Raw genomic sequence first — 20893 nt, 5'->3', positions numbered from 1 at the left:
ATTTTAATTTAATGGTAGATTTACATGCAATTATAAGAAATAATATAGAGATGTCTTTATTACCCAGTTCCTCCCAATGGTAATATCTTGCAAAGTATAATACAATATTACAACTAGTATAATAGTGTTGACATTGACATAGTCCATTGATCTTGTTTAGTTTTCCCCAGTTTTACTTGTACACAAATTCAGTTTTAAGATTATTTATTTGAGAGAGAGTGCGTGTGTGTGAGAGAGTACATGGGGGAGGGGCAGAGGGAGAGAATCTCAGGTAGACTCCCTGCCAAGCGAGGAACTGGTCACAGGGCTTCATCCCACAACGCCCCCCCTCCCCAGGATCATGACCTTAGGCAAAACCAAGAGTCAGAGGCTTAACCGACTGAGCCACCCAGGTGCTCCTACAAATTCAATTTTAAAAATCAATACTGGGCTATTTAGGTTATCTGTTTCTTCTTTAGTAAGTTGTCTATTTCAATTAAGTTGTCAAATTTATTGGCATAAAGTTGTTTATGATATTGTCTTTGTTCTTTTAATATATAGTCAATCTGTAGTTATGTGACCGCTCTCATTCCTAATTTTGGTAATTGGTGTCTTTTCTCTTTCCTTTATCTGTCTGGCTAGAGATTTATCAAATTTATTGGTCATCTCAAAGAAGCAGCTTTGGGTTTTATTTCTATTCTTTTTCAGGTTTCTATTTTAGTTCTGTTATCTTTATTATTCTCTTTTCTCCCCTGCTTACTTTGTGCTAAATTCGCTCTACGTCATGAGTTTCTTAAGGTTGAAGCTGAGGTTATTGATTTGAGACCTTTCTTCTTTATACTACAGTTTAGTGTTAAATGTCTTCTCCTAAGTACTGAAAACTCTCTCGAGGCAGTAAGCTGGGACAATTACAGGGTTAAGTTTGTTTTCCATCTCCTAAGCATTGCTCTCCTTCACTGCCTAATGTCCAGTGTCGTGAAAACTCTTATTTTGTATGTTTTAATTTTTTGGTTATTTCAGGAGAGAGAGTAAATCTGAATCTTGTTACTATATCTCTGGAAGTGGAAGTTCTAGGATGTAATTTACTCTTTTTTTTTTTTTTAATTCCAGTGTTTACTAGAACTACAGAATGAAGCTGTGTTCATGTGGACTGCTGAGTTGGAAAATATTGCCACTCACTGCTTTAAGGCTTTGGAAAACTCAAATTATGGGGTTCGAGTGGCAGTGTCTAAACTCTTAGGAACAGTCATGGCTACAGCGTTGATGCCAAAACAAGCAACAGGTATCATTTGCCAATCCCTGATGTAGACTGTAACAGATATTTGAAGGTATATGAAATCTATCTAAATAAGTTACTTGTTATAGGCAAGTCACTTGAAAGATTTAAATTGTTAAGCGTCTTTGTCTACTTTTTCAGGGAATAGAACTACCCAAATGGCATTTTCCTTGATATAGACAAGACATTTTTTGTGGTTATAATGTACAGGATAATATCTATCAAGTATACTGGATATAAAAGCAAGTAAGATTTATGAAATGGTTTTGTATAATCTTCAGGGGACTGGAATCTGGCACTTAATATGCTTCCTTATTTGCAATCTCTGATGAGTAGATCCCTTTTATAGTACAGTATTATTTTTCTTTTGTTTTCTTTTTTTTTTGGCCATTACTGTAAGCAGAGTCAGAGACATTTGTCCTGTGACTTCTGCTGTGCCTCACAGTTGCATAGAGGTGCCTCATTGAGGGTTGTGAGTGGACCCTGAGGGAGCCCGGCCACGCCTGCTACTGTCCCCACCCCTACTCCAGCTCTGTGTAGTAGAAGGAGAATCAGATGTTATAGATTCAAGTCCTAGCTCTTTTGTTAATTAGCTGTGAAACCCTTTGAGCTTTAGTCTCTTTATCTTTAACGATAATAATTTCAGTCTGTGCAATTAGATGATGATGATGACAGGTAACGTTTATTAAGTACTATGTGCCAGGCACTGAATTCAGCATATAACTGAGTTTTATTGAATCCTCACAAAAGCCCTATGAATTATAAGTACTGTTACTATTCCCAATTTATAAACAAGGAAATTGAGGCTTACAGAGATTGTGTAATTTGTGTTCTCTAAAGTGTTCTGTTAAGCATCAGAGCTGAAATTCAAACCCAGGCAGCCAAATTCCAAAGTCTACATACTTAATCATGAGCTTTATACCTCTCCTACAGACTTTTTGTGAGGATTATGTTTGCAGCTGTATGTGAAAGACTTTATAAAATATGAAGCTCTGTGCAAGGGAATGGCAATTCGGCTGCAGTCCAGTGACATTTTAATCTATTGCTAACTGTTGTCTAGAAAGCATGGACTTGGCAAAGTTTCTTTGAGTCTACTCTGTTGGGAATGAGGGCTGTGATCAATTAGCAGTATCTGCTATGAATGTGCTTTGTCCTTGTTGTGTTACATATATCAAGGTTAACATTATTAGACTATGTTTGGCGTAGATTTAATGAATTTCTTTTAATTTCTAGCTCCTTTCATGTTTCCTAGCATTTTTTGCTTCAAAATTGAATTTATTTTTGCAAGTACATTGTAAATTTAAAGACTATAAGACAATGAAAGGACCCTCTTTGTAGTGGTTTAAGGATCCTTAAAAATAATTACTTGAATTTTTAAGCTAAATTTATTAGAAAATATTATCCAATGAATAGCAAAATATATTGCTTATGAATTTACTTTTCTTCCTGAAAGTAATGCGCCAGAACGTGAAGCGAGCGACATTTGATGAAGTCTTAGAACTCATGGCCACAGGATTTCTACGTGGAGGGTCAGGTTTTTTAAAGAGTGGTGGAGAGATGTTAAAAGTCGGAGGGTCTGTTAATCGTGAAGTGAGAGTTGGAGTCACACAGGTTTGTAATGGATACGTATGAAAGAATTACGTTCACATTGCTGGTGAAATCTCACGGAAGACTCAGTACACACAGATTTTTTATATTGTCTGCTTTTTTTTTTCCCAAATGTTTATTTTACCAAACAAATGAATTACATTCAAATTCCAAATTACACACTTATATGGAAAGATAGATTCTTAATGATGTGCAAATAAGCCTTTGTCTGCTATATTTATGTAAGTATCCAACATTTTCCCAAATTTTACTTGGCAGAAAATCAGATGTAAAATAATTCAGTTTTAGTTGAAATTGTATTCAAATAGCTTGAGGCATTTAGAGTTTAATGTTCTCCAATGACTCTGTAGCTAATTGTATTGGTTAATACTTCGATTGGATTTATCATTAATGAGTTATCACCAATGTAATTATGAAACTAATCCTGACTTGTAGTTAAAATTGCAAGATAATAATTAAGCAAATAAGGTGTTATGGTTAATGATCTAAGAATAATTAATACATAAAAAGATAAAATGTTTCTTTGTGATCTTAGTCAAAATCACTCCAACTGTACATTGTTCCTGAAACAAGTGTAAAGTAGAAGTAAACCATTTTTATCTTACGGTCACAAGCAGGGCTTTCTAGTCCTAGGTCAATGTTTATTTAGGATGTGAGAGTTTTCTTAATCCTATAACCTATTACCTTCCTCATCATCAGGATGAATTCAGCTTTCCTTCCCTCCCTCCTCACTGTCATTTTACATTCTTCAGGAAGCTACTAAGAACAGTTTTTAGCCAAAGATAATTCCACCAGTAATTCCTATGCTAGAAGTACTAAAAAGGTTTTAAGTATTGAATTTTCTCAACTTTAATCTCAAATATAATTTATTTTGTGTGCTGTGATCATTTATTTCTGTATTGCTTGATCTGTAATCTCATATCTTTATTTATAGGCATATGTTGTTTTTGTAACTACATTGGGTGGTCAGTGGTTGGAGCGTAGCTTTGCTACATTTTTGTCCCACGTACTTGATCTGGTTTCCCATCCTCGGGCAACACAAACACATGTAGAGGCTGTGTACTCAAGACGATGTGTCTCCTTTATCCTAAGAGCTACTGTGGGCAGTTTGCTAGGTGAAAAAGCCCAGATTGCAGCTGCCAAAGAGATATGCCAAGCTATTGGAAAACAAATGAAAGCAGTAGGTAAGAATTGATATCTTGATGTGTGTTGTTGATTTCTGTAGTCATTTAGCTTTATGTTATTATGCTTAGTAAATACTAATGGGTCTCATTAGTTCATGTCCTTTTCTGGACTGTGTTTTAAGAGTCACTTTTATTGAGTACTCTTATTTGTTATTAAAACAACATAATTACAGTGAAATAGAATTTTTAAAGATTTGAGTAGCATGTTTGAAAGGTTAGGTTTTCTGTTTCATTTCTAGTACCTGTACTGATGTTCTAGCTCTCCTGGTATGCAGCAGCATAGTGCTTTGCTGTCTTTGGGGAACAACCTGTTGTAATTTTTCTGCTTGGGCCTTTTGTTTTATAAACACATGTTTGTTTGTTTTCCTTTTGTTAATAGGCGTAATAGGAAGACTTAGGAGCAATTACAGGTGGTTATTAGCCCACTGTAGGGTATGCTGTGAAGCCTCAGTTATTCATAATTAAAAGAAATGTCCGTTTTATAAATTTCTCAGTTTAAGAAGTAGTTATTGAGTATCTGAGATTGCAAAGCAGTAATTCAGGGTTTGAATAATGAGTGACATAAAAGTTCCTGCTTTCATGGAGCTGTTAATCCGATTAGGGAACTAAAGGTAAAATATACATTCCGTAGGACAGTTCAGTTTTCTTAACCTTAATCAGGCAAATTATATTGCCTAATAGTGGTCTTTAGAAATAAATAAATCTATCTTTTGATTGCTAAACCACAGATCCTTGACCAGGTACTATCTATATCTGGTTCACTATTTTTTTCCCACAATCTGGCACAGTGTTTCTAGCCCTTAAACATTTCTTCAACACATTATTGTAAAATATTTTTCAAGTTGTGAACCTAGGACAGATTACTGTTTTAATATAACTGAAGAAAAATACCTCATTAATTTAAACACCCTTTAATTCACAATTCATAACTTTCAGTTAGCCCTATGCATTTAAAAATGCTTTGCTTGGGGCACCTGGGAGGCTCAGTTGATTAAGCATCCTACTCTTGATTTCAGCTCAGGTCATGATCTCAGGATTGTGGGATCGAGCCCCACATTCAGGCTCCGCATTCAGTGGGGAGTCTGAGATTCTGTCCCTCTACCTTTCTCCCATTTGCTTTCTCTCTCTCTTTCTCGCTCTCTCAAATAAATAAATAAATCTTTTAAAAAAATAACAATTTAATGAATAGAGAATAATCAGTAATTTATATTTAAAGAATATATATTAAATATTTTATAAAATCAGTAAAAGTAAATTCACAAATGGTTATAGTTTTCATTGTTTATAATAGCTTTTACTTAGCATACCATTTTTATTTTTTTATTTTTAAAAATTTTTTACTTAAATTTTAGTTAACATACAGTTCAATTGTGGTTTCAGGAGTAGAATTCAGTGATTCTCATCACGACAAGTGCCCTCATCACGACAAGTGCCCTCCTTAATACCCATCACCCCTCTAGCCCATCCCCCACCCACCATCTTCCATCACCCCTCAGTTTGTTCTGTATTGTTAAAAGTCTTCTACGATTTGTTTCCCTCTCTCCTTTTTTACCCCTTCCTATATGTTTATTTGGTTTTTTTTTAATTCCACATATGAGTGAGATTATATGGTATTTGTCTTTCTCTGACTGACTTATTTCACTTAGCATGATACACTCTAGCTCTATCCACATCAAGCAAACCATTTTTGTTTTTTTATTTTTAAAGATTTTTACTTATTTATTTGAGAGAGAGAGAGAACGCACAACCAGGGGGAAGAGCAGAGGGAGAGAGACAAGCAGACTCTGTGATGTGAGCGCAGAGCCCATCTTGGGGCTCAGTCCCATGACCCTGAGATCATGACCTGAGCTGAAATCAAGAGTTGGGTGCCTAACCAACTGAGCCTCCCAGGTGCCCCAAGCAAAGCATTTTTAAATGCACAGGGCTAACTGAAAGTTATGAATTGTGAATTAAAGGTGTTTAAATTAATGAGGTATTTTTCTTCAGTTATATTAAAACAGTAATCTGTCCTAGGTTCACAACTTGAAAAATATTTGTACAATAATATGTTGAAGAAATGTTTAAGGGCTAGAAACACTGTGCCAGGTTGTGGGAAAAAAATAGTGAACCAGATATAGATAGTACCTGGTCAAGGATCTGTGGTTTAGCAATCAAAAGATAGAGTTCCTGCATTTCGAAGTCCAGAAATAGCTAAAAATAACGAGGTCCATAATGAAAATTACAGTCTGGGGATGCCTGGGTGGCTCCGTCGGTTGGACATCTGCCTTCGGCTCAGGTCATGATCCCAGGGTCCTGGGATTGAGCCCCACATCGGGCTCCTTGCTCAGCGGGGAGCCTGCTTCTCCCTCTGCCTTGCCGCTCTCTCTCCCTCTCTCTCTGGCAAATAAATTAAATAAAATCTTGAAAAAAAGAGAAAATTACAGTCTATAATGTATTAATCTATTCTGTTATTATATATTATATATATTTTAGTCTATTTTTAAAATTTAAATTCAATTAATTAACATACAGTATATTATTAGTTTCAGAGGTAGAGTTTAGTGATTCATCAGTTGCATATAACACCCAGTGCTCATTACATCAAGTGCCTTCCTTAAGGCCCATCACTCAGTTACTCCATCCTCCCACCTGCCTCCCCTCCAGCAACCCTAAGTTTGTTCCCTATAGTTAAGAGTCTCTTATGATTTGTCTCCCTCTCTGATTTCATCTTATAGTCTATTAATGCACAATGAATGCAAAAAAGGTGAGGAAGTTTTACTGTCATGTAAAGGTTATTAATCTTAAGGTCATAGATTAACCATTTGATTTTTTAAAAATCTTAAAAGCAGAATTAAATACATGTTAAATACATTTCAGTCTATTGAAAGGTCAGGGAAGAGGGCAGCAAAGCTAATGGGAACTTTGAGGAGCATCTCAGTACGGAATTCTAAAGCCAGTTTCCTTATGGATCTGCTTTCTGGTCAGTAATTCGACAATGTTGCTATCCATATATTGCAGCACTTGAGGTAGCAACAATAATATTGAAGTAACAATAATGGCCGCTGACACTGAGTGCATGTGTATTGTGGGAAGCATTGTGCTCTGTTCTTTATGTGAATTGACTTTTTAATCACCACAGTACTCTGAGATAGTCCCTTATCCCTCTCAGCAGAAGGAGAACTGGAGACTTGGGTTAGTGGAGTGGCTTGCCCAGTGTCATGTAGCTGATGTGACTGGTAGAGTTGCGATTGGAAGCCACGTGCCTTTCTGGGGAGCCAGTGCTTTGGTACACTGTGCTTTGCTGCTGCTTGCTCAAGTTAGGGCTATTCCTGGACGCAGGCAGAATACCTCCGTGCATACTTCAGTACCGCCTTGATGTCACTAAACAGTGTTCTCAGTCACTTCAGTGTTTAGTTACACTGGTGTTCTGCTAAGAAGTAGTTACATACAGAGCTTTTAACACCCAGGCATCAACTGGTGCAAATACTGGTATAAAAATGTCAGTTGTAGAAATCAAAAAAGTTTTGTCACAACTTAATTCACCCACATCAAACACATGATTCTGTGTTTCCAGAAGCAGTAGTGAATGATACTAGTGGTGAAAACAAATCTGGAGCAGCAGACATTGCAGCAAGCCAGCATGTGATGGTCTGTGCCCTCCAAGAACTCGGGAGTCTGGTACAGAGCCTGAATGCTACTGCATCCCCTCTTATTCAGGAAGCATCTATAGGTATGATACTTCACTTATTTGCTGGGATTCTTTTTACCATTTAAAAAAAAAGTCGTAAGTGTGATTGATATTTAACTCCTGATTAGTTACTTGCCATTATAATGAGTAGTTTTCAGATCATTTGTTAAAAGTTCAGTTTTATTTAAGTTAAGATTCACTGGGTTTGTGAATGTTGAATAAATGGTGAAATAAAGGTTGGGGAGACAAAGTCACGGTAGTTTGTTTCTAATAATTGGCTAAAATTTGTTGAATACACATTTAATTTTTACATCAACCTTTATATTTTTGGGGGATGTAATTATACATGTTTTTTTTTTTTTTGTAGAAAGTGTTCCTTTAAAATTCTCTACTATTTCTGAGATAATGTATTGTGTTTTGGCAAAGTTCTGAAAGTATTTGGGTAAAACCATAATGATTATGATTTTAATCATGTTACACATATTCTTCTTGTTCATGAAATCATTGGACTTCATTAAAGAGGCATTTTTTGGTGTATTTCTCTTTAGGACTTTTGGAAACCGTGACTTCAGTGCTTCTTCATCCAAGTATGGCTGCCCGGCTTGCCGCCGCCTGGTGTTTGCGCTGTGTGGCCGTGGCTTTACCATTCCAGCTGACGCCGTTTCTAGACAGGTGCGCAGAACGGCTCAACAACTTGAAAACTTCACCGGAAGCTGTTAGCGGATACAGCTTTGCAATGGCTGCTTTGTTAGGTGGAGTTCATCAGTGTCCGTTGGGCATTCCTCATGCCAAGGGAAAGGTATGACAGAGACCGTGGAATTATAAGTGCTGTCATGTGTGCTTTAGTCTTCATTGGAACACCTTCTGTGTTTAATGTTGAGCTGGGTGATCAAACAACAGTTTTACTATAGTAATATAAAAAACAGTGTTCTGCCAATATGGAGTTGACAGACCCTAATTACAATTTGATATTTAATTCTGCATAGGAATAATAGATTTTGTCGGGTGTAGTATCATTTTATTTTAGAGAAAAAAAAACTTTACAGTAATTATGTGGAAATCAGAGCTTTTCTTTCAGCTTTTAGAGATAAAAATTCATATTGCTGTATTCAAAGATATCAGGAGTATATGTTATTGCATTTAGCATTTTGATAATAATAATAGTTGAATGGTTTTATGAGTCAGTTTCTTTCTACTATACCTGCTAATACTATTATGGTTTTTTTCTCAAGAATATTGTTTATGTAAATATTATTTGCAACCTTACATATGTAGATTCTTTCTGGGACATTAGGCCCAGATCCATTCATTCTTAAGAGTTCTGTAGCTACTGCTCGAATCTCAGCTTCCGTCTCCTTTTGTTGTTCGACTGCCTCCTCTCTGATTATCCTGCCTGCAGTCTTTCTCCCATCTCCCCATACCACTTCCATGTTTCACATTAGCTCAGAGACCCTTCGGGACTACCCAGTGCTCAGAGAATAAACATAATCCCCTCTGTCTGGTAAACTGGCACCTCCGCAATTTGCCTTCTTTCTACCCATTCATTCTCATTTCCCACTGCTCTACTTAGACTAGTCATCTTGCTTTCTTCTCATTCCTTTTTCAGCCTTCATGCCTTTGTTCATACATTAGAATCTCGTCCCCCTTCTTGGTCACCTGTACCAAACTTATCCATTTGTTTGAAGGCCCAATTAGAGTGTCATTTCTTTCATGCAGTCTCCTCAGAGCTACTCCATCTAGGATAACCTTCCCCTTTGCAGACCACGACTACATCTGTCTTACTATTTTGTCATTTAATCATGTGCTGCTTGTTACTTCCCGTTTTCCCTGTGACAGATTCTCTAATAAGACTGTAGGTGCCATAAGATTAGCTTAATGGCAGAAACATAATGGGAGTTCAACAAATCTTCGAATATAGGATAACAGTACTACCAATAATAGCATTTATTAAGTGGTTGCATGGACCAGCACTCTTCTGAGTGCTTTGCTGTATTAACTTATTTAATGCTTCCTGGAGTGAGGTTGGCATTCCTGTTATACCTGTTTTACCAGTGAGGGAACTGAGGCAGGGAAGTTAAGTTATCCCAGGTCAGAAAGCCAGGAAATGACAAAGCTGGGATATGAACCCAGGCAGTCTGGCTCTGGAGCTCTCTCTTAACCACTGTGCTCTGTGGGGTCTCCTCAGAGACAGGCGTGCAATCAGGATTGAGCAGCCCTTGATGTTGCCTCTTTTAAGACATGTTAACAGCAACAACAAAAAAGGACAACTTTTTTTTTTTTAACTAAGCACACTAGCTATGTATTTTCTTATTTGATTTCTTTAACTTGTTTCAGTTAAAATCCAATTTTAAACTTCTCTTGCAGATGGTAGTTAGTATTGCTGAAGATCTCTTACGAACTGCTGCCCAAAATAGCAGGCTGTCTTTACAGCGTACCCAGGCTGGATGGCTTTTACTTGGAGCACTTATGACTTTAGGTATAGTTATATTTGAGTAGGATCTTGTCTAACTGTATAACTGTCAGTAGACGATAAAGAAAGTTTAATTTAAAAGTATTAAACTTCACATTCTAGACTGTGAATGACATGAGAAAATTGGTGAAGGTGTTTTTCCTCTCATTTGGGAGTGGATTCCTATTTTTGGTAATTTCTGCTTAAGTACATTTAATGAGAAATTTGTTAACAAAGTTTCACCTTTACTATCAGAATAGGCCTGGTCTAACTAATTGGCTTAGTGTTAACCAAATGAGATAAGAGTATGGGGGCACATTCCATCCCCAGAGTGATGTGAGTGACATGATTTTGGTAGGGTGGTAATAAAGTCACATTTAAATGGTCTTTTTGGTGCTGCTTTTCTGGGGTTACCATTCTGCATTTCACTTTCCTAAGTGCTGTGACAAATCTGAGATACAGGCAAAGTTTAGCACTGTACACAGAACAGAAAGACATGTTGTTCTGGCGATGAGATGTGTCTACTTTTTAGTTCGTGTGTGTGTGCTCTACAGAATCACTCACCACTTTGAGCGTCTACCTTTTGGAAGGTATACTTTGCCCTAGTTTTCTAAAGAAAATAAAAAGTGCTAACTTTTCCAGAAATTTATGTTAAATACGTTACATGGTATGTTAAAGGAGTTCCTTAGAATGTAAATTCTTAGTTCTAAACATACCGCTCCTCCATAAAACAAAATTAGCCATATCAGTTGCCCCCCAAATAGAAGAATATATAGACGTATGTGTGTGGGACTGGGTGTCTATGTTTATATACATGTATATTTATAGAAAAGATGTCATAAGCTGTGTCCCAGATGTATTTCATTATTGCTAATGCATAAGCCACCATTCTGAATATAGTTGGGTAATTTCTTTTAAAGTACTTGTTATGGATTTACATTTGGCTGCTAAAAATGTTGATACTTTGTAGGTGAGTTTTATTATGCTTTAATAGATATGTTAAGAAACATTTTGAGGTGGGGGAGGAGGAGGTGGAGGACGGTGGTCAAAAGGTATATAGCCTTGCAGTTCTGAGCTGAATAAATACAGTGGTGTGGTGTGCAGCACGGTGCCTGCAGATCACACTGCTGTGTGACAGACAGGAGAGCTGCTAAGAGGGTCAATCCTGAGAGTTCTCGTCACAAGGAGAAAATTTAAAAAATTTTTTTTTTCATTTTATTGTGTCTGTATGAGATGATGAGTGTTGGCTGCACCTGTCATGGTACTCATTTTACAATTATTTATAACCCAAACCATCATGCTGTACGCCTTAAACTTATACAGCGATATATGTCAATTATTTCTCAATCAAACTGGAAAATAAAAGATGCACGTTGAAAATCTTACATTACAGATAAAGATAGAGTGAAACGATGGGTATTGTTAAAGCCTGTGTGGGGCTCTTTGACTTTTGTTTGTAATGTATGGTTTATATATGTGGTTTATATGTATGGTTTCGCATTCTCATTTTCTCCAATAGGACCATCTGTTGTTCGTTATCATCTGCCCAAGATGTTGTTACTGTGGCGAAATGTTTTTCCCCGTTCTCTAAAGGAATTGGAGGCTGAGAAGGCCCGAGGCGATTCTTTTACCTGGCAGGTAACATTGGAAGGTCGTGCCGGAGCTTTATGTGGTAAGAACTGAAAGGATTGTACTCTCAGAATATTATTTTATTACTAAAATATTTGTGAGGGGAAGGAAAATAACTACTTCAAATTTTTATTTTAATGTGTAATAATAAATTCATAGACTTGTAGATTTAGAGAGAAACTTTATAAATAACCTGTGCCGGTTTGCTAATTTTGCAATGGAAATGAAGCTGAGACTCTCAAAAGGAGGTTAGCATTAGTGGTAAGATGAGAGCCAGAGCCCAGTTATTGATTCCCAGTTACAGCAGTTGTCCACCTGTCAGAGAGGCACAGGCCACCACGTAAACAGCCCGGTAGGTATTCAAAGGAAGAAGAAACTCACGGTCTCCAAGGTCACTGAGTTGACAGTACGTCTTTTCATAATGGACAGACAGCCAGCATTATCAAATCTGCAAATGTTGATGCATTTTTTCCAGACATCAGTGTCATGAAAATCATGAATAAAGTTGTTTTTGTTTAGAAGTCGGCAACTTACAGGAAAGGCTCAAGTTTGGTTTCCTTTGGGAACTAGAATTACCCTGGGTGACTCTATTCTTTTTTGATTTATCTCAGAGTGAAAAGTGCTTCTTTTTCCAAATTGTGGGAAACGGATATACACTAAAGCATAAGGGTGGCAGGGCAAGGGGTCCGTTTTGTTCCCACACATCTAAGAGCTGTTTTTGTCTTAGTTCTGTAGCTAAAGGGGCAGCAAAGATGTTCCTTCTATCTGAGCTATTTTGTGCACTCTTGGTTCTGTCTTGAAACTGCTTTCTTTGTAGTTGTCTGAATTTAGTGATGTTACAAGACCTTTGATTTCCCACTCACAGAAATCTCCCTAACAGATATCTTCCCTCCGTCCACCTTTCTTCTAGACTTTTCTAATGATTTTTCTCTAAGTTGCAGTTAGTTCTTCTTTTGGTTTGACCTGATTTCAGAACCTTATATTGTATAATAATGGAGAAATACAGGTATCTTTATATAATTCTATAATTTTATTTTCACAAAAGCTATCTTAAATCTGTTCTTTTAAATATTTTATCTAGCAATGAGGAGTTTTGTTGCACATTGCCCCGAGCTCCTAACTGAAGATGTGATTAGAAAATTGATGACCCCTATTGAATGTGCCATGACTATGATGTCACAGTAAGTAAGCAGTTATGACAAGTTAACATCCAATTTTGCATATTTATAAATAGTCATGTTTTGTATTTCCCTCTAATGTCATATATGAAACATATAAAACTTTACTGTTTTAAAATGACCTTAAAAATTATAGTAATGTGCTATGGTGAGCACTGTGAATTGTGTAAGACTGTTGAATCACAGACCTGTACCTCTGAAACAAATAATACATTATATGTTAAAAAAAAAAGAAAGAAGAAGAAGATAGCAGGAGCGGAAGAATGAAGCGGGGGAAATCGGAGGGGGAGACAAACCATGAGAGACTATGGACTCTGAAAAACAAACTGAGGGTTCTAGAGGGGAGGGGGCTGGGGGGATGGGTTAGCCTGGTGATGGGTATTAAAGAGGGCACGTTCTGCACGCAGCACTGGGTGTTATACGCAAACAATGAATCATGGAACACTACATCAAAAACTAACGATGTAATGTATGGTGATTAACATAACAATAATAAAATAAAATAAAATTATAGTAATGGTATGGGTTGAAATAAAATTGTGTTTTATAGTGTTCCAGTAAAAGCCACAGAATAAACTAAAATGAAAATGTAATACCAATGTATTTTGACAGTTCATTGATACATTGCTGAAAATGTTTTAAGTAACACTTATTCTAGTAAGCTGATACCAACTATACTTTTGATATTTTAGCATTCCGTCTGTAATTAAAGCCCATGGAGCTCATCTGAAAGCCAGTGCTGCAATGGTCCGTTTAAGACTTTATGATATCTTGGCTTTGTTACCTCCAAAAACTTATGAAGGTAAATAAAGTTTACAGTATCTAATAAAAATTCTTCAGTATACCTTTCCAGTTCTTCACCGTATTACAGAATTCTGACCAAGGCTCTCCCCTGACTTTGCAGAGGAAGACAACCATGTTACTTTTCTTCATATAGAGAAGCTAACACTTGTTGAGCACTTACTGTGTTCTGGGTCTGTTCTAATCTCTTTACATGTATTATCTCCTTTGACTCTAACCACAACTTTATGAGGTAATTCAGCCATATTTTACACATGAAGAGCCTCGGGTACAGAGAGGTAAGGTAACTTGCCCAAGTCTGAGATCTAGTAAGTGGCAGAGCTTGGATTCAAACCCAGCTGGTTCAGCTTTAAAGTCTGTGCTTTTATTTACTTTTTAAAGATTTTTACTTACTTATTTGAGAGGGAGAGAGAGAGCACAGGCGGGGGAGAGGCAGAGGGAGAAGCAGACTCCCCGCTGAGCAGGGAGCCCAATGTGGGGCTGGATCCCAGAACCCTGGGATCATGACCTGAGCTGAAGGCAGACGCTTAACCAACTGAGCTACCCAGGTGCTCCTCTATGCTTTTAATTATTACCCTAAACTGCTTCATATAATATATAATTCTTATAATTAGACAATAATTTAGGAATCTTGACAGAGAATAATAATGTACTTTGCAGATATCAAATATTATATAAAATGCTAATATTAAAATAAGCCATTGATTTGTCTTCAGTTCAGCCATGCCCAAGAATTCTGATGTGCTCTGGTTGAGTGTTTGCACATCACTGGGTAATTAATTAATAATTGTATCATATTTAATATATTTAAATAGATATTTAAAGCATTAAAATATATTTAATATATTTAAATTCATTAAATTTAAATGTGAATATTTAATATAAATATTTCCTGAGTATTTTTGTTACTTTAAATAATTTGGGCTAAAAGGCATAATACAATAATAAAAATGAAAGTACTGTTATTGTATGTTAAAACTAGCATTAAAATATTTAGTATAGATTTTTTTAAAAAGAGAACAGGGACTTAATTATTTTATCCCTTTAGAACATGTTGCTTCTTTTTGTGGGCAATGATTGTAATTTTCATAAAAATTATTCTTTCACGTCTGATCTGAAGTTCTGTTTTTTAGGATCTTTCAACGCACTTCTTAGAGAACTGGTAGCAGAATTCACTTTGACTGACAATTCAGCCAACACAACTACTTCCCTCCTCAGATCCCTCTGCCATTATGATGACAGTGTTCTTCTAGGTTCCTGGCTTCAAGAAACTGATCATAAATCAATTGAAGACCAGGTAGCAAACCATACAGGGAATTTAAATACAACTTCATCAAAAGCAATGGTGTTATTATACATTGTCATTTAAAAAGAAAATATTGAAGACTAAAGTTTAATTTTATTTTGGCTTTCTTAGACATTTAAAGATAGCTTCCTGATGGTAGATAAATAGTGAAAAAAGGTAAATTTCTTCTGTTCTTTTAAAAAAGAGTTACTACAGCTTCTTTTAATGAATTTTTTGTGGGTTTAAGTTACTCCTGATATTGTTTGGCTTGCACATTTTAAGGTGGGCAATATAAAAATGTTTTAGAATGAATGAGCATTTTCTTAAAATTATACAAGGTGTTACTGATGGCTTTGTTTCATGGCCAAATCATATTTTTATGTATTTAAAAATTTTGTGATTCAATCATTCTTGTAGTTTTTTTGTTGGAAATTTTCAGATTCAGTCATTCTTGGTTTTTTTGTTGATACTGGTACCTTTTTTCCTTCCTCTCATTCTGTTCTTCTTGACTAATACTCATTCAAGTAGATTTTGAATGATTTTTATGTCATTCTTTTTGTAGCTCCAGCCAAACAGTGCATCTGGAAGTGGGGCTCTGGAGCATGATCCATCCTCCATTTACTTACGAATCCCTGCTGGAGAAGCTGTGCCTGGTCCTCTTCCTCTTGGGGTTTCAGTCATTGATGCTTCCGTGGCTCTTTTTGGTGTAGTGTTTCCTCATGTTTCTTATAAACACCGGTTAGTATAAAGTCAATCGGGTAATTTTAGTTAAATATAAATTATACCAGAGGAGTGGTGGTTAGTGGGATGTGTTAAGGAGGTGATGGGGATTGAGGAGTGCGCTTGTTGTGAGGAACACCGGGTGTTGTATGGAAGTGTTGAATCACTATATTGTACACCTGAAACTAATACTACACTGTAAGTTAACTAACTGGAATTTAAATAAAATCTTTAAAAATAAGTAAATAAAATAAATTTAAAAATTTTAAAGTATTTAACGTAAATAAAGTTATCTATCAGGAAAAAATATATACATATAAATTATATTCAAACAATAGGTTCCCATCCCAGTTACCTACAATAAGGTGAATTACTACTTAAACATAGGCTTATAAATTTAATAACATAAGTGACACGTACATGATGGAAAAAAATTACATGAAAATTCCACATAATTTGAAATTGTTCTTAAGATTTGGCTCTGTGTACTAGCGTCTGGTACCATTGTATTGTGGACTATGTCTTAAACGGCAAGATTTTCATTTCAGTAGTTCATTTGACAGCTTATAAGTAGGCTTTCACTATATCTTTAACGAGGAATCATTAAATCAGTTTGCTTAAGTCTTTTGATTTTGTTACTGAAGAAGTTAATGAGTGAGAAGTCTACTCTCTAATAACGTTTGTCTTTCGATTTGAGTCTGAACTTGGGAAACTAAAATAACTGGTTGTTTTTCTAAGAGGAGCATTTTGGTTTGCTGTATTCTTTGTACACAGACACTCCCCCTAACTTTAGTGGGCATTTTGTCTATTTATGGTGGTTTTCTCAAAAGGAAAAGTGAAAATGACTTAGTGTAAGATACTTTCAGGTAACTTGTTTAACAAAATATGCTTTTAGGGGCACTTGGCTGGCTCAGTCAGTGGAGTGTGTGACTCTTGATCTTGGGGTTGTGAGATCAAGCCCCACGTTGGGTGTAGAAATTACTTAAAAATAAAAAATCTTAAAAATTATATGTGTGTGTGTGTGTGTGTGTGTGTGTGTGTGTATGCTTATTTATTTATTTATTTTTTATTTTTAAAGATTTTGTTTTCAAGGAATTTCTATATCCTCAAACTCACAACCCCAAGATCAAGAGTCACATGTTCTTCGGACTGAGCCAGCCAGGTGCCTCCCCCCCAAAATAAAAAACATGCTTTTAAAACATTGTTATATTTGTATATAAAAGATAACATAAATATAAAAGATAACAAGTGTTATCTTTAAAAATGTGTAGGTTACTTGATAATTGCTTTTTAATTTGAGAAGAAAAATTTCAGTGTGAAATTTTACTTTACCCAGATATCTTTAAGAACATTTGGTTGCCACATAAATGTTGAAGAACATTAAAGGTGGAAGAATCTCATAAAGCATCTAATTTAATGTCCTTGTTTTAAATCCAAGGAAATCCAGGTCCAAGAGTTTGTGGTTTGCCCAAAGTTATATAGCTAGTTATGAGAGCTGTAACTAGAATCCAGGATTATCTTAACTATTTTAAATGACTTGTGTACAAGGTGAACTATGAATAAATAAATTCTATTAAAAATATAATAATACCTTAAATATCCAGTGATGGAGGAATGAATGAATCAATTATGGAAAGTTGACAGGCTAGAATTTTTTTTTTTTTAAAGATTTATTTATTTGACAGAGAGAGACACAGCGAGAGAGGGAACACAAGCAGAGGGAAAGTGGGAGAGGGAGAAGCAGGCTTCCCGCTGAGCAGGGAGCCCGATGCGGGGCTCGATCCCAGGACCCTGGGACCATGGCCTGAGCCGAAGGCAGACGCTTAACGATTGAGCCACACAGGAGCCACTAGAATATTTTTTACATAGACAATGTTTTGATATCAGAAAATACTCCTTATAAAATGTTAAATAAGAAAAGTAAAATAAAAAGCAAGAAGTGATCCCAGTTTAGTATTTTAAAATACATAAAAATGTACATGTGTATACCAATACATATGTATATGTGAATACGTAAGAAAAGACCTGAAAGGAAATGATTATACCTGAGGTTAAGAGTAGTTATTTTTGGCCAGTAACTTTTTGTTACTAGTCTCCAAATTAAATGAAATGACTATTTTATAATAAAGAAAAAACATTTTTTAAATAAGTCATTTTAAAAGGTTATGTACTTGAGGTCAGTTATAGGCAAATGATGCTTAACAGTAGTGTTGGAGACATGTGTCTCTTCTTATGTGTGTGCTTGAAAGCAGTGTGAATAATGTGCTGCTTCCTCATCCATAGAAGATGTGGATCTATGTCACAGCAAGTGTTAAAGTTGTCAGTTTTAACCCCCAGTAACTCTAACTGGAGTTCCCACTGGAGACTAGATGATTTCTTCCTCTGATTTTGAAGAATGCTTTGACTTGAGACCTATGGCCTATTATACATTGACCTTAAATCCTTATAGTGACCTTAAGGGGGATACTGGTTTCCTACTTTAGTTCATAGTTATTTTAGTACTAAATCCAACTTCCCAGCATTCCTTTGCCCATCCCATTTATTTTCAGAATCTGAAATGATCTCATTCTCTTTTATCCGAGTAGTCTCAAATGGCTGTGATTTTTTTTTTTTTGCTGCCTCATTTAAATAATTTGAAATAATAAAAAAAATTCATTTTTGATTTCCTACATTAAAAAAAAAATTACCAAAGCTAAATTTTTTTCAAAATCTCCCAGTTAGCTTTTGAGAATAGGACATGAGGTACTATTTTCTTCCATGTGAGAATATTTTGAAAGAAGAAAAAAATTATGCCACATTTTAAAATTTTCAACTTAAAAAAAGATGCATAGTTAGTGACTGTTATTCTATTCAAGAAACCTTGAGCACCTACTATATGCCAGTCACTTTGTTAGATGCTGAGGTTAACGTTAAAGAACATTATGACCTTGAAGTTATGACCTTATTTTGTTAATTGAAACTTAATATTTAGTTGCTTGCTTTGTTCCAGTTAAAAACCACATGTCCCTATATCAATTCAGGAGGAGGAGATCTGGTTTGAACCAGCTGCAGGAATGAAATAGAAATGAAACAGCATGGGATATTATTTGTTAAACACTTAGCTATTGCTCTTACTTCTGTTTTCTGAGCCATATTTGAATAAAAAGTATTGCTAATGTTATCTTTATTCTATGATTATAGATTACAAATGTTGGATCACTTTGCTGAATGTGTTAAACAAGCCAAAGGTGTCCGCCAACAGGCTGTGCAGCTTAATATTTTTACTGCTGTTCTTAGTGCACTAAAGGTATTTACTTTTAAAACATAAGTATTCTCAACTAAGATTTTTAATTAATGCCTTTATTAAGGCAGGTATTTCTAGACCGTATTGATGATTATATGTGTATCCCTTGATAACTATGTTTTTATATTAATTAAATTATTAGAAACGATTTATTAGGCTCATTGTAATTAAATAGTGTTCTATATTTTAATAATGTTCAAGTTCATGTTTCGATGTGACCTTTCAGATTTTACAAGTGCTGGAAAGTTCTTTCAGAATTTTCAAAGATGTCTAATGCAATCTGATACTCTACTGAAGGTTAACCAGATAAAGCTTAAGTTCAGTTTGTGGTTTAGACCATAAATCAGGAGAGGCTATGTTGTATAGCTGAAAGAAGGCTGCATTTAGAGACTGTGTTCTGGTTTAGCTCTCATTTAGGTTTATGTCTTGTGCAGTTCCTTTAACCTTTTGAGCCTCAGTTTCTACATGTATGAAGTGAAATAACAAATATTTTGCCTATCTCTCAGAGTTCATGCACTGTTCTGTGCAGCCTGTGGCCTCTCCTGATGTATTTGAAAACTTTTTATATTGCTCAGCACTAAGCTTATTATAAGGTTTTACTTGTAAAAGAAAATGGCAGTAAGTACAGGTGTTTAAATGGGCATGAATTAAATCATGTTTTGTAAACATCAGGGAAAAGGGACATAGGCATTGATTATAGAAATGTAAGTTTGTATCGTTTATATATAACTGTTAGTATATGCCCTATTTAGAGACCATCAGCTAATACCAACATCTGAATTTTTTAAAAAAGTAGTCATGGTCTCTCTTAGTGTTTGGAAGGCTAGTGTACCAACTGTAATATTGGTCCAAGTACACTTTTCTTCATAGATTCGCTCACTAATGCCTCTGTTGTAGTTAACATTTCCCTCAGCACCATGAGTTGGATTTTTGGTCTCAAGTTAAGTTCCATGACAGTAAGTGTACCTAGAACAGAGATACTAACATTTAATATGATGAACAAACTGTATCAATATTCAGTTACTGATATTTTTACCCATTTTATCTTTTTATATATTGAATGTACTCTTGATGACATAATTATCTTCTCTGAAATTTTTATATAAACAAATCAAAGTTTCATAATCATCAGACCTTTTCCTTACTTAAAGTTCTAATGATAAATGTCAATCAGTTGAATGACAGTTGATTTAATAGTACAGTGTCCTTTACATATAAAAACAATTTTTGAGCGTTTGTCTTTGGATAGAGACACTTCCAGGGATTGTTCATTTTAGGGCTGATTAACTATAACTATGTTATATATCATGTTCTGAATCATGTTTAGGAAAGTGATTACTGTCAATTTAACAGGTATTGATCTAGGCGTAGTATATACAGGTGAAAGATGGTTGAGGAAGAGGCAGGGGTGGGGAATGGGTAAAATAGGTGAAGGGGATTAAGAGATACAAACTTACAGTTATAAAGTAAATAGGTCACAGGAATGCAGCATGGGGAATATAGTTAATAATAGTGTAATAATATTGTACAGTGACACATGGTGACTACACTTATGATGAGCATAGCTTAATGCATAAAATTGTCCAATCACTGTGTTGTACACCTGAAATTAATGTTGTATGTCAACTATACTTCAATTAAAAAAAGGATGGTTGATATATGCGCCCCTATTTTATAGCAGCATTATTTATAATAGCAAGATATGGAAGCAGCCCAAACGCCCATCGATAGATGAATGGATAAAGAAGAGGTGGTGTGTGTATATATATATATATATATATATATATATATATATGCAAGGGAATATTATTCATCCATAAAAAGGAATAAAATC

At 35.4% G+C, this 20893-nt stretch overlaps 1 protein-coding gene across 1 annotated transcript in view; it reads left to right on the top strand.

The window, feature by feature from the left end:
• HEATR5B (HEAT repeat containing 5B) overlaps window positions 1-20893 on the top strand; it is a 110502-nt gene that overhangs the window by 12538 nt on the left and 77071 nt on the right. Inside the window, exons 6-17 of the mRNA XM_036070397.2 lie at window positions 1090-1261; window positions 2709-2866; window positions 3798-4047; window positions 7601-7756; window positions 8263-8513; window positions 10079-10190; window positions 11683-11835; window positions 12874-12973; window positions 13663-13772; window positions 14905-15068; window positions 15619-15794; window positions 18957-19062. Of these exons, the coding sequence (XP_035926290.1) occupies window positions 1090-1261; window positions 2709-2866; window positions 3798-4047; window positions 7601-7756; window positions 8263-8513; window positions 10079-10190; window positions 11683-11835; window positions 12874-12973; window positions 13663-13772; window positions 14905-15068; window positions 15619-15794; window positions 18957-19062 (1908 nt within the window). The remainder of the gene's footprint in view (window positions 1-1089; window positions 1262-2708; window positions 2867-3797; window positions 4048-7600; window positions 7757-8262; window positions 8514-10078; window positions 10191-11682; window positions 11836-12873; window positions 12974-13662; window positions 13773-14904; window positions 15069-15618; window positions 15795-18956; window positions 19063-20893) is intronic.

This window comes from Halichoerus grypus, chromosome 10, assembly GCF_964656455.1.
Source record: "Halichoerus grypus chromosome 10, mHalGry1.hap1.1, whole genome shotgun sequence".
Lineage (NCBI taxonomy): Eukaryota > Metazoa > Chordata > Mammalia > Carnivora > Phocidae > Halichoerus > Halichoerus grypus.
Note: the sequence above shows the minus strand (reverse complement) of the source record. Positions and strands in the feature narration are given on the sequence as shown.